This window comes from Sminthopsis crassicaudata, chromosome 1, assembly GCF_048593235.1.
Source record: "Sminthopsis crassicaudata isolate SCR6 chromosome 1, ASM4859323v1, whole genome shotgun sequence".
Taxonomy (NCBI): Eukaryota; Metazoa; Chordata; class Mammalia; order Dasyuromorphia; family Dasyuridae; genus Sminthopsis; species Sminthopsis crassicaudata.
The window spans coordinates 445968545-445982399 of NC_133617.1; the positions used below are offsets into that span (position 1 = coordinate 445968545).

A 13855-nucleotide genomic window follows, 5' to 3' on the forward strand; every position below is an offset into this window, starting at 1 on the left:
GACTGGCATAATGGCTGGAATGTTGACTTCTAAATCAGAAAGAACTAAGTTCAGGTCCCTCTTAACACATAGTGGTTATATGACCCTGGTCTAGTCATCAAACCTTTCGTTTCTTTCTATATGCAATTCTTTAAAATGATAAGATGAAGATCAGAGGGAATCTATAATTCCATCTACAGGGAATTTCCTCATATCATAGTTCTCTAAATTAGTAAATTATTGGTCTAATCACTATTCCTAGAAGTATTCCTGGGGATACAACAAAACTGAAAAGTCCTTGTTCTCAACGATCTTACATTTTTTTCAAGAGAAGTAACATATGCAAACTTGTGTGTAGAATAAATACAAGATATAAAAAAAAATGGGACTTTTGTTGAGATGTTTAAAAGTAATATGAAAATCACTATTGCAAGAAATCATAGTGAAAGATGAATTTATTCTTTTTGAAAGAGAACATCATTTATTGCCGTGTGTGTGTGTGTGTGTGTGTGTGTGTGTGTGTGTGTGTGTAAAATATTGGATATGTTTTGAAAAGGGGAAAAAATGATTAAAGAACCAGTCAGGATTGTTTTACCTGTTGCCAAGCTAGGCAAACAGTTCTTCAAAGGGGCATACTTTTCCTTTTTTTAATCTTTGTTTCTTTAGTTTTGATCTGTAATGTCCCAAAGGCATTTGGACAAATAGACATGAGGGTGGATGTATGTATGTATATATATATATTTGTGATCTCTGTATCTCTATATAATTTTTATATCATGTAGATTTCCCCAAAAAATCATCCCTTATAACAAAGAATTCTTTTTAGAAAGAAAAAGAGGAATTTTTAAAAAGTAAAACTAACATACAGAAAAAAAAAAATCTGATAATATATTTAGTGTTACACATCTTTGCATACCATCCTCTATAAAGAAGCTTAGGAGTTTTGTTTCTCATTTCCTTTTCCTTGGAGACAAGCTTATTCTTTATAATTTCACAATATTCAACTGTTTTGTGATAATGATTCATACCATTAGCCTTGTAGTCATTATGTAATATTATTTTCCTTGTTAGGATCACTTCTCTTTGTATCAGTTCATGTGAGTCTTTCAATATTTCTTCATGTTTATCATACATTTTTTAAAGCATGGTAATATGCAATTACATTCGTGTAATCCAATTTCCTTAGCCATTTCCCAGTTCAATTCTGTTAACATTTTTTAAAGTATTTGTCGTGTTCTAGGCACTGTGCTATGCAATAGGAATTAAAAAAAAAAAAAAAAAAGCCTCAAAGCAGTTCCTGCCCTCAAGGAACTTAAAATCTAAAGGGGAAACAATAAGTAAACAAATATTTACAAATCAAACTACATACAAGATAAATAGAAATAATTAAAAGCAGAAAACCATTGGAATTAAGGGAGATTAGGGAAGGCATTCTGTATAATAAGATAGGCATCTAGTTTATTTTCCATTTCTTTGTTATGTGTGCTTATAAAACTGGTCCTGTGATTTCATTGGTAGATGCACCTTTGATGAAGAAGCTTTCCACCAATGTAAATCAACACTATTTTGCAATTTGTAGTCTTAAGATATTTGGGGACACTGAAAAGTAAAAAGATTTCTTTAGGATCACATAGCTAATATTTGTCAGAAATGAGACTTCAATCCAGGTCTGAATTCAGTCCATGATTCTACCTTGCCTTGAATTGGTTGTGAGTATATTATAATAAAAAAGGTGATGGTAGTTTATTATACTAATATTAATAATGGCGAAAAGTACAACTTAATTTTTGTTTCTAATCTACAGATATTCTACTTTCACATGTTTTTTCTTTACAGGCAAGCTTGGGCTTTGGTTGCTGTCATTGGTGGTGGAAGTGCCTCTTGCAGTGAATCAGTGAGAAATTATGAAAATCACAGCAGTGGAGGGAAGGCTCTTGCCCAAAGAGAGTTTTTCACAGTTGATGGTCAGAAATTTGCTGTAACAGCTTATAGTGAATGGAATGAAGGTAGGAAAATACAACTCACACTCTTATGAGATAGTGGGTTACTTTTGTGGCAGATAATTCTTTTCTTTGTTTTTCCCCCTCCAGCCTTCTACCCTCCCCTCTCTGGTCATTTTATTTTTCAAACCCTAGGGTCTGCTTTTACCATTGACAGAAAAAGAGGGTTTTTAGGGTAATACATTTATGCCAGATAAGAAGCCTATGGTGCTAGGCAAGCTATCATCACTTGGCATCTCCCCCCAAAAACAAAACAAAACACAAATATATTGAGTACAGTAGAATCTGAGTCCTTATATAAGGAATGGAACCAATCTTTCCTTTTAATATGGGCTATGTCTTTTATCCACATTGCAGTAGATAGCTAACTCTAGAGTTATTTAATTCTAGAGTTCATAATATCTTCTAGGCCTGCAACTATGAAAAATACTTCTATACCCAGACTAGATGGTACTGTGTAATACACAAATAATAAGAATGAACACAATCTTATATTGGGCTTCTCTTATGTAAACTTATCAGCAAATATCACACTTAACTGTGTACTGTTTATGCATGCCTATTTGTGTGGTTGTATATTAAACTCTAACCACATTCTTTCCAGTCTAATGACTGATTTACTTCCACTAAAGTCTTAATAGGACTTTAGTGATGGTGATGGGAGGGTTAAGGGAGTCACCTGCTAATGGCTGCTGGGGATCTAAATCTGAACAGATCCCTTCACGTAAGAGGATGATAGTGGCAATTGCATTCTCTGACCTCTCTCTTCTTTCCTCTTGCCTCCAATTTATTTCATTCCTAATTCACAAGCAACATCTGTGTCAGTAAAGGCTGATTTGCAATTCCTTCAAGTGTATTATTCATAGCTGTGGAGCTTTCAGAGAAGTGACCTACTCCTTCACAATTAGGCATGGTCCTTAACAATGAATCTTTTCTGATTACACCAGTGGAATACAAGCTCTGTCAGGTCCTGATTGGAAAAGGCTTCTATACTGTACTTGATGGTTAGTTGAATCTGTCCCTGAATCACTACATAAATCGCGGAGAGGTTTATTACTAGAAATTTAGGGGATGAATTATTTTTAGCTAAACTAGTTCATGAACCTATCTGCTAATTTATGATACTCCTTTGCATCTCTTCCTTCTCCACTCTTTTCATTATTATCTACTATATTAGCACACTCATAAACCAGTATAAGAGTTTCTACTTTTGCCTCTGTTCTCTTTTCCTTCCAATTCATCCTTTGTTTGGCTTCCAGGCTAATTTTCTTTGTATATTAGATCTTGACCTGTCACTAGTCTACTAAAAGTCTTCACTGGTTCCTTTTTGCCTTTCAAGTTATTGTTAGATTCTTTTATCTGGTATTCAAGGCTTTCTGCAAACTGTTTCATCCCAAGTTTTCCAAATTTATTTCCTATTAGCTCTTGAAATATGCATCCCCCACCACTTTCTTTATTGTACAAATTGTTCTTCTGGTTTTACTCACTTAACTCTAAGTTCAAACAAGTCTACGCAGGTTTCTCTGAAATGATGTCATTTAATATATTGTATTTAACTTATACTTTAACATATTTAACATGTATTAGTCAACCTGCCATCTGGGGGAAGGGGTGGAGGGGAAAGAGGGGAAAAGTTGGAACAAAAGGTTTTGCAAAAATGCTGAAAATTGTTACTGGAATGCATTTTATATTTCAGTCAGAATAACTGTCTCATGTCGCAAGTATTCTATCTTCATTTATTTGACCACCTATAACTTCAGCCTGGAATTTTCCTCTTCCCTATCTTGCTTTATTGAATATAAAATCATGCCTTAAAGGTTAACTCACATGATCCTTTCTGTGGCTAATAATTTTGCTGTGTCAAGTCCAAAGAGATTTTAAATCGTAGTTGTACTGAAAGACTTCTGTTCACCAAAATATTATCTCTTTTAGGGTATTGTTTTGTTTTCCACATTGTCCATAACTCGTTATTTTCTGGAAGAGGTGGAAATTCTATTCAGGAAACAGGGAGAATGAACTCTATTTCCTGCCTTTCTTCCTTTGCTATGTTGCCAATAGGAGATCATTTGGGGCTGGGATTTCTTTTAGAGGGTTGAGAAACTAACAAACTCTCAATCAATTTTCCCTGTTCCTTGCCCCTTCCTAATCCCGTCCAGTCCTCAGTTTACATTGGCAACTTTTTACATTTCTCTACCAAATCTAGGTATTTTTTTCTTTTTTTTTTAATCATTATTAATTTTTTTTTTAATTTTATAATCATAACTTTTTTTGACAGTACATATGCATGCACTCACTTCTATTCTGATTTTTTTCCTTCCTTCCCTCCACCCCTTCCCCTAGATGGCAGGCATTCTTATACATGTTAAATATGTTATACTATATCCTAGATACAATATATGTGTGTAGAACTGAATTTCTTGTTTCATAGGAAGAATTGGATTCAGAAGGTTATAAAAATAACCTGGGAAGAAAAACAAAAATGAAAACAGTTTACACTCATTTCCCAGTGTTCCTTCTCTCGGTGTAGCTGATTCTGTCCATTATTGATCAATTGGAATTGAATTAGATCTTCTCTTTGTTGAAGATATCCACTTCCATCAGAATACATCCTCATATAGTATTGTTGTTGCAGTGTATAATGATCTTCTGGTTCTGCTCATTTGATACAGCATCAGTTCTGTAAGTCTCTCCAAGCCTCTTTGTATTCATCCTGGTGGTCATTTCTTACAGAACAATAATATTCCATAACATTAATATACCATAATTTACTCACTCATTCTCCAGTTAATTGGCATCCATTCATTTTCCAATTTCTAGCCACTACAAAAAAGAGCTGCCACAAACATTTTGGCACATAAGGTCCCTTTCCCTTCTTTAGTATTTCCTTGGGATATAAGCCCAGTAGTAGCACTGCTAGATCAAAGGGTATGCACAATTTGATAACTTTTTTGGCATAATTCCAGATTGTTCTCCAGAATGGTTGGATTCATTCACAACCCCACCAACAATGTATCAGTGTCCCAGTTTTCCCACATCCCCTCCAACATTCATCATTCTTTTTTCCTGTCATCTTAGCCAATCTGACAGGTGTGTAATGGTATCTCAGAATTGTCTTTATTTTCATTTCTCTGATCAATAATGCAAATCTAGGTATTTAAAAATGTAAATGATCATTCCAGTTCAGGCACAGTATAATTGAAAGAATGCTGGGCTTGAATCCTAGCTGTGCTACTTAATAGCACCTTATAATTGGGCAATCTCTTTCTCTTTAGAACTCTGTTTTCTCTTCCATATAATGGGACAATTCAATTAGATAATTTCTAAGCATGCTTTGAATGCTAAATCCTAAAAGCCTCAAAGTCATTTTAAAGAATATTCATGTTTCTCAGCTCTGAATTAACCATTCATAGGGAGCATTGCTTCCTATTAATAATATGAATATTAAATATTAGTGATTATTATTGGTATGGGATTTCTTTTCAGCCTTCTCAATTACTATGTTGGATTTGACTTTGAGACAAAATAAAAGTCTGTCTTGGAACTCAGTCGTTTGGTCTTAGATATATTTTGTATGGCTAACAGGGAATATTTTGAATTTCATCTTATTCCTTTTGTAACTGTGCAGTGATAATATTCATGAATCACAATTTATTGAGTTGACATGGTATTTCTCACTCCAGTTCTTGACAAGTTCAACTAGAAGAACTTAGTCATATTTGTATACCACTTGGTCTGTTTTCTGGCTTGAAGTTTAAATTCCTATAGGAATTTTATCATTCATTCAGGAAAATCTAGTTTAAAGAGGACAAGGAATTACAGGCACTTCAAGGGCATGAGGGTATTGCAAAAATCAAATGAGGTAATGTATTTTAAATTTTTAGGGAGTAGAATTCCTTGTAATATATTTTTTAAATTTGCTTTGTTGTTTTAGGGGTATCCCTTTCAGGTTTCCATGTAGAGGCCATAGATGGAGTAAAACTACATCTGGTGGATGATGTCAGCAACTGGAAACCAGGAGACCAGATTGTGGTTGCAAGTACAGACTATTCTATGTACCAAACAGAGGAATTTACTCTTCTTCCTTGTCCTGAATGCAACAATTATGAGATCAAAGTCAAAGGTATAAAACTGATGTCCAATTTTGCTTAATTTGAAACAGAAGTTTTTTAGCCCAATTCTTTATTTTTTGTAACTTTTCTCCTTATTTATGAGTAGTTTCATCTAAGTGATAAAATCATTGCGACAGAAATCAGTAAGTTCTGACTTTGTAGCAGAATAGAAACAGCCTTGGGCCTTGAGGTAGAGGAGGGCTTAGGTTCAAATTCCAACTTTGTGTATGTGTATGATTTTAGGGAAGTCATTTTAATTACTGGATTGTAAACACCCAATTTAATCTTCCTGGGCCTTGGTTTCCTCATCTGCAAAAATAGAAGGTTGGATCAGATGACATCTGAGGACCTTTCCCCCTTTGCATCTATGATCTTATGATTTTGTGATCTGGAGTCTTTAAGAGTTTGTTTCATGTTTGTTATTGTTTTAAACTAGAGACATAGAAAGACTGAATTGTCGATCAGGAAACCTGGGTACTAGTACTAACTTTTTCATTAATGATGTGACTTTGGAGAAGTCCTATCACTTAATTAAAAATTTTGTTTTTACAAATAAATCTTATTATTCAGTTATTTTTAATTATATCCGACTCTTCATGACTCCATTTGGAATTTTCTTGGCAGAGGTATTAGAATGGTTTGCCATTTCCTTCTTTACCTCATTTTATAGGTGAGAAAACTGAGGCAAACAGGGTTGAGTAACTTGTTCTGGTTCACATAGCTAGTGTCTGATTTCAGCTTAGAACTCGGCAATATGAGTTTTCCTGAATCCAAGCCCGACACCCTATTCACTGAGATTTTTCATTTAAAGGCAGTATATCTCCCTTTTAAGATAATAAGAATATGAGTTTGTAGCATTCACATTTTTCATGTTTTAGTGTGGTATTATTCCTTCTTTAAACTGCTACATTTGTTTTAATTCCTTCTCCCTTCCCTAGTTTGGTCATGTTTGTTACATATGGGCAAGAAGATTTGTATCTTGGGGAGTCAGAAGAACAGCATATAGCACCTGTGTGAGCTTTCTCTGTTTATATATTTTCATAATAATGTAGAAACAAAATAACCTCATGCCCCCAAATCCAAAGAAGTTCTTGCTGTGCATATTTGTGTGTTATATATTACAGCATATCCAGTGTTATGCTAGAGGGAGAAGAAAGAATGGGGGCAGTTTGACTGTTTGGGCTTTGGAGATGAGGATTCAATAAGCATTTAAATGACTACTAATATACCAAGTTCCTTCTTTTCTGTTGATCCAGGGCATCTTGGGTGGGAGTGAGACCCACCTTTACTGGGGACACCCTCCTTTTTTGCCTTTTCCCTTTGCCTGGGCTGTTGATTGCTCACAGGCTTCAGATGAATTAAGAGACAATTCCTTCTGAAGAGATGGAGGTCTATAGAGCTTTACTGTCTGCCCTGCCTCTATCTCCAGAAGGACAGCAAGGTGATGCAGACCTTTTCAACTTCACCTTCAGACACATAGACCCTGAGCAAGACATTTAAGCTTTGATTGCCTCATTTTGCTCCTCTGTAAAATGTCTATCCCAATAGCACTTAACTTCCCAGTCTTATTATGTGAGGATTAAATAAGATAATATTTGTAAAGCGTTTAGTACACTGTCTGGCACATAGCAAGTACTTAATCAATGTTTGTTCCCTTCCGCTTTCAACACTTATCATCTGAATTACTTAGGTAACCCAAGTATTCCTGGGCCTTGCTAGTCAGTCTACCACTTCCCTTATAAGAATTCTAGATCTTTCCATCTGTGCTACAGCCGATTTTTTATGTTATCTTTGCCAGTTAGATAGAATATGAGCATCTTGCTTTTTAAACTTTAAACAGAATCGAGAAAGAGCTATCAATCTGTCAATCCTTTCCGTGTCCGGGCCGGGTGAGGTTTCCCGTGTTGGTTCCTGTACAGTGCTTGGCACAAAATATGAACTTAATAGATGATCATTCATTTTTGTTTGCCTTCATTGGATTCACCAAATAGAAACTCCTAAATTTCTGCACATGGGAGAGATGGTTGATGGAGTGGATATGCGGGCCGAGGTTGGAGTTCTTAGCCGAAATGTGGTGATCAGAGGAGAGATGGAAGCCTCCTGCTATGCTGACAACCAATGTCAATTCTTCAGTTATGATACGTTTGGGGGACATATTCAGGTATGTTCTGGTGATTATATAGGTAGCTGTAGACATTTTTATAGCAATTTCCAAAGTGAAAATTTAATTTTATATAGGAAATTTTATATTAGTTTTGATATTCTTTATTCTAACATGAAAAGACATTTTTAGGTAGCAAACTGAAGGGATGGCATTCGCTTTTAGCTGATGTACATTTAAGTTTGACATAGCTTCAATTTATCAGAGAAGAGACTTGAACCTAGGGCTTCCTAATATCAAGATTTCTACACCAAAGTTCTAAAAATGTGGTTTGGGAGACTGAAGCATCTCTGAGGCCCTTTTAGGACTGTGTGGATCAAAAGTATTTTCTTAATGATATGAAGATGGTAAATGTTTAACCCAAATAAGCAAAAGTCCTGGAGGAAGTCCTTCATAATTTTGTAAAGGTGTTCTGAGACCACAGAATTTGAGAAGCACTGCTCTATTCCAACTTGCTTCTCATTAATACTTTTTCATATCAATAGTTGTCTATTTAATGCCAGTATTTGCTGGATAAATAGAATAATTTTTAAATGACATTTTATAAAACAACTGAATAAGCTATGGTTTATAAACTATTATATTCTAACTTCTGTAAACTTGGTCAAAACTGTCCTTTTGTAGAGATACAATAGTGTGTTTTAAGAACCAAAGCATTTTTAATAGAATTTGAACTCATGACCATATAGAAACTTAAAAAAAAAAAAAAAAAAAGACTTGTTTGATTACAAATATACCAACAATGTAAAATTCTGTTTGCCACTTTAGTGGCAAAGTACAGGAATGGAAAGAAAAGATAAATTTACAAAAATAAATGTTACAATCATAACTTGCTAGCAGATTTAGTTCCTAAAGCTATTCAAGTCACATTCAACTTTTGCTTTTGAAATTGACTGAGACTCTGAGTTTTTGTTTATTTAAAAAATTTCATAGATTCAGGGAAGAAATATTCTATTAATAATGTAGGATCCAGAGAAACAAACATTTGAAACAAAAAAATCAACATTCAGGGTCTCTCTCCTCCACTTCCTTTCTCTCTATTTCTTTCATTGCTTATCATTTTATTGATTAGGGTATATCACACATACCCCTTTATCTTTTTCCTCTCCTTTACTATAGAATTTTCTTTATTTAATTAAAAAAAAAAAAAGATAACCCTTTTCTCTTTCTTTAAGTGTGAAATTTGTTGACTCTAGTACTTTGTGTTGTGTTGTAGATTCAGAAAAATTTCACCTCGGTTCATCTTTCCCACGTGGAACTAAAGCACATGGGGCAACAACATTTAGGGAAATACCCTGTGCATTTTCACCGATGTGGTGATGTGGACGATAGAGGAGGTTACAGACCTCAGACTTATCTGGACGGCGTGTCTATTCATCACTGCTTTTCTAGATGTGTTACTATCCAAGGAACAGATGGTTTGCTGGTAGGTGGACTCAAATCTAATCTTAAATTATTGTTTGAAAACTAAGCAGCCTAAGATAAAAGGAAAAGATAATGATGAATGTTGGCAGGGATGTGGGAAAACTGGACACTAATACATACATTGTTGGTGGAATTGTGAATGCATCCAACCAGTGGATGTCCAAAGAGTTATCACACTGTATATACCCTTTGATCCAGCAGTATATCTACTATCCCAAAGAGATCTTAAAGGAGATAAAGGGACCCACATGTGCAAAAATGTTTGTGGCAGCCCTTTTTGTAGTGGCAAGAAACTGGAAACTGAATGGATGCTCCTCAGGTGGAGAATGTCTGAATAAGTTATGGTATATGAATGCTATGAAACATTATTGTTCTATAAGAAACGATAAGCAGGATGATTTCAGAGAGTCCTGGAGAGACTTGCATGAACTGATGCTAAATGAAATGAGCAACATTGTACACAGCAGCAATAAGACTATACAACGATCAATTTGATGGACATGCCTCTCTTCAACAATGAGATGATTCAGACCAGTTCCAATGGTCTTGTAATGAAAGTGGCCATCTACATTCAGAGAGAGGACTGTGAGAACTGAGTGTAGTTCACAATATAGCATTTTCACTCTTTGTTATTGTTTGCCTGCATTTTATTTTCTTTATCGGTTTTTTTTTCCAGGTATATTGATTTTTATTGTGTGGCACAAGAGTTGTATAAATATGTAAATTTATTTATATATTTATACAATAAATTATATAAATATGAATATTTATATATTTATAATATATGTAAATGATTTAACATATTTCTACCATTTTTAATATATATTGGACTACTTGCCATCTAGGGGAGAGGATGAGAGAATTGGAACACAAGGTTTTGCAAGGATTAATGTTGCAGAATTATCCATGCATATATTTTGAAAAATAAAAAACTTTAATTAAAAAAATGAATGAAAAAATGGAAAAAAAGAAAAGAAAATTAAGCAGCTTAAAGCTGTTTGCAAATTGTGCCAAGTTTCCATTGCCTTTCAACCATATCTAAATAATTTCTCAGAGTCTATGCCTGGATCGATCTTGTTTCTACTGTGTTTTTAGATACTTATCTTTTCCTAATAAGCTAGATTTTCTAACGAAAGTAGTTACAACACCAAGGAAATTAAAAAACCTCAGCATTTGATTTTTTTTTTTTTTTTTTTCTGCTGCTGCTGATAGGGAAACTTCCTCTTGCAATTGTACTGAGAATGTTAAACTGACTATCACTTGCACTTATTTACAGTAAATCTTGTTGCTAATGATATAATGGACTTGTATTTCTGCAGATAAAAGACACTATTGGCTTTGACACATTAGGTCATTGTTTTTTCTTGGAAGATGGCATTGAGCAAAGGAATATTTTGTTCCACAACCTTGGGCTTGTCACCAAACCAGGCACTCTTCTTCCTACTGATAGGAATAACACCATGTGCACAAGCATTAGAGGGAAAGTCTTTGGAAATTATGTCCCTGTGCCTGCTACAGATTGCATGTGAGTACTTGACAAACAGGAAATTTAAAAAATATAATAAAAAAGCAGAACAACTCATTTGATTATATTGGTGTTGTAACTTTTGAAAGTCTTGGTTTTCAATGGTCAAGATTTTTCGTGAAGAAATTTTAATCTTTCAAAAAAAATATGTTGCAGGGCTGTTTCAACATTTTGGATTGCACATCCCAATAACCATCTGATAAATAATGCAGCTGCTGGCTCACAGGTAAGTCACATGGGCTTACCATTATATTATTGAATTATTTCTTCTACAAATTGACTAAAGAGTTTGTGCATGTGGTATAAGTTCTGTTTTGTGGTGCTGTAAATATTCAGTGTTTTTCTGTGGTATTGACCTGGCCTGTTGTCGCAAGCACAGAAAATAATTTTCCCTTTGTTTGTGGGTATCTCCATTATTTCACCCAGTAGAAGTAAGATAGATGCTGTCTTCAAGAATAGTATTATTTTCAATTTGTATTATGAGTATACTACATAGACATTGTCTTTAGTCTCTTGGTTTCTGTTATTTAAGTCTTATGGGACTGAGTGGCTGCTATTTGAGTCATGCTTTTTAGTGATGATGATTGCCTTGACTTTCATTTCTGAGAATGGATTGTTTTGTAAGCTATAGTAACCAATTTTGAGTTTTTATGATCTAGGCAGAAAATGGACCTTTGAATTGAATTCAGGTTTTTTTTCCTTTGTTTAGGCAGCTGGACTTAGCCGTGTGATTTGTCAGGATTGTGCTGGATTGAATGATTGGGACAAGTTTTGTAATTGGGTTAATTTTATGTAACTAACAGAATTCCCTTGGTAGGAACGACTGATGTTAATCCATGATGAGCTTGAAAAAACCCATAATTATAATTTAGTGGATATGTTTAAAAACAATCATCACAAGAATTTAAGTAGCTTTTTTCCCAAGATGGTAAATATAGCTTAAAAGTTATGAAATTTGCTTTTTTAGCTTATTTTGAGAGTGTATATAAAATAGTATTGAATGGAAAGAAAAACTTGACAGTGTTTTCCAACACTTGTGTATATGATCTGTGTGAGTCTGATTTGAATCAAAACACTAGTTGAAATGCTTTATCTTTTGGGAAAACTATACAGGAGATGGCATAAGTACAGTGTCTGGCATATACTAAGCAATTAAAAATGTTTATTGATCTCTTGATTGATTTATTCCTGTTGAAACAATTTCTTCATGAATGTGTGATCATAGGGATCCTAGATCTAGATCTCAAAGGAACTTCCGGAGCCACTTTGTTCAACCCCACCATTTTACAAATGAAGGAAATTGGGCCAGACCCAGTGAGTTGTGACTTGCCCAAGATTAGATAAGTAGTTTAATTCAATCTTGTGTGGGCTTTTTGTTTGATAGTTCATAGATAGCCTTTTTTCTATGTTATGCTTTGTAATGATCCACATTTTGAAACTTCTGATCTGAAAATTGATCCTTGCGGATTGGAGAACTATTATGTCAGTCAGAAAGTAAACATTTATTAGGTGCCTACTATGTGATGAGTGCTGATGTCCCTAATCAATCTTATTTAACAATGGCCTTTAGTATGTATGATCTCTTTTTTTTTTTTTTTTTTTTTTTTTTTATAATTTTTATTCATTTTTCCAAATTATCCCCTCCCTCCCTCCACTCCCTCCCCCCGATGGCAGGTAATCCCATACATTTTACATGTGTTACAATATAACCTAGATACAATATATGTGTGTAAATACCATTTTCTTGTTGCACATTATTAGCTTCTGAAGTATAAGTAACCTGGGTAGATAGACAGTAGTGCTAACAATTTACATTCACTTCCCAGTGTTCCTTCTCTGGGTATAGTTATTTCTGTCCATCATTGATCAACTGGAAATGAGTTGGATCTTCTTTATGTTGAAGATTTCCACTTCCATCAGAATACATCCTCATACAGTATTGTTGTTGAAGTGTATAGTGATCTTCTGCTTCTGCTCATTTCACTCAGCAACAGTTGATTTAAGTCTCTCCAAGCCTCTCTGTATTCCTCCTGCTGGTCATTTCTTACAGAGCAATAATATTCCATAACCTTCATATACCATAATTTACCCAACCATTCTCCAATTGATGGACATCCATTCAACTTCCAGTTTCTAGCTACAACAAAAAGAGCTGCCACAAACATTTTGGCACATATAGGTCTCTTTCCGCTCTTTAGTATTTCTTTGGGATATAAGCCCAGTAGTAGTACTGCTGGGTCAAAGGGTATGCACAGTTTGATAACTTTTTGGGCATAGTTTCAAATTGCTCTCCAGAATGGCTGGATTCTTTCACAACTCCACCAACAATCTATTAGTGTCCCAGTTTCCCCACATCCCCTCCAACATTCATCATTATTTGTTCCTGTCATCTTAGCCAATCTGACAGGTGTGTAGTGGTATCTCAGAGTTGTCTTAATTTGCATTTCTCTGATCAGTAGTGATTTGGAACACTCTTTCATATGAGTAGATATAGTTTCAATTTCATCATCTGAGAATTGTTTGTTCATATCCCTTGACCATTTATCAATTGGAGAATGGTTTGGTTTCCTATAAATCAGGGTCAGTTCTCTATATATTTTGGAAATGAGACCTTTGTCAGAACCTTTGCTTTTAAAAATATTTTCCCAATTTGTTA

At 34.5% G+C, this 13855-nt stretch overlaps 1 protein-coding gene across 2 annotated transcripts in view; it reads left to right on the forward strand.

Annotated features, from left to right (window-relative positions):
* Positions 1-13855, forward strand: part of CEMIP2 (cell migration inducing hyaluronidase 2) — a 110715-nt gene that overhangs the window by 47729 nt on the left and 49131 nt on the right. For both annotated transcript variants that reach the window (XM_074280709.1, XM_074280708.1), the window contains 6 exons: positions 1816-1985; positions 5911-6099; positions 8080-8249; positions 9466-9675; positions 10994-11199; positions 11356-11425. In XM_074280709.1, the coding sequence (XP_074136810.1) occupies positions 1816-1985; positions 5911-6099; positions 8080-8249; positions 9466-9675; positions 10994-11199; positions 11356-11425 (1015 nt within the window). The remainder of the gene's footprint in view (positions 1-1815; positions 1986-5910; positions 6100-8079; positions 8250-9465; positions 9676-10993; positions 11200-11355; positions 11426-13855) is intronic.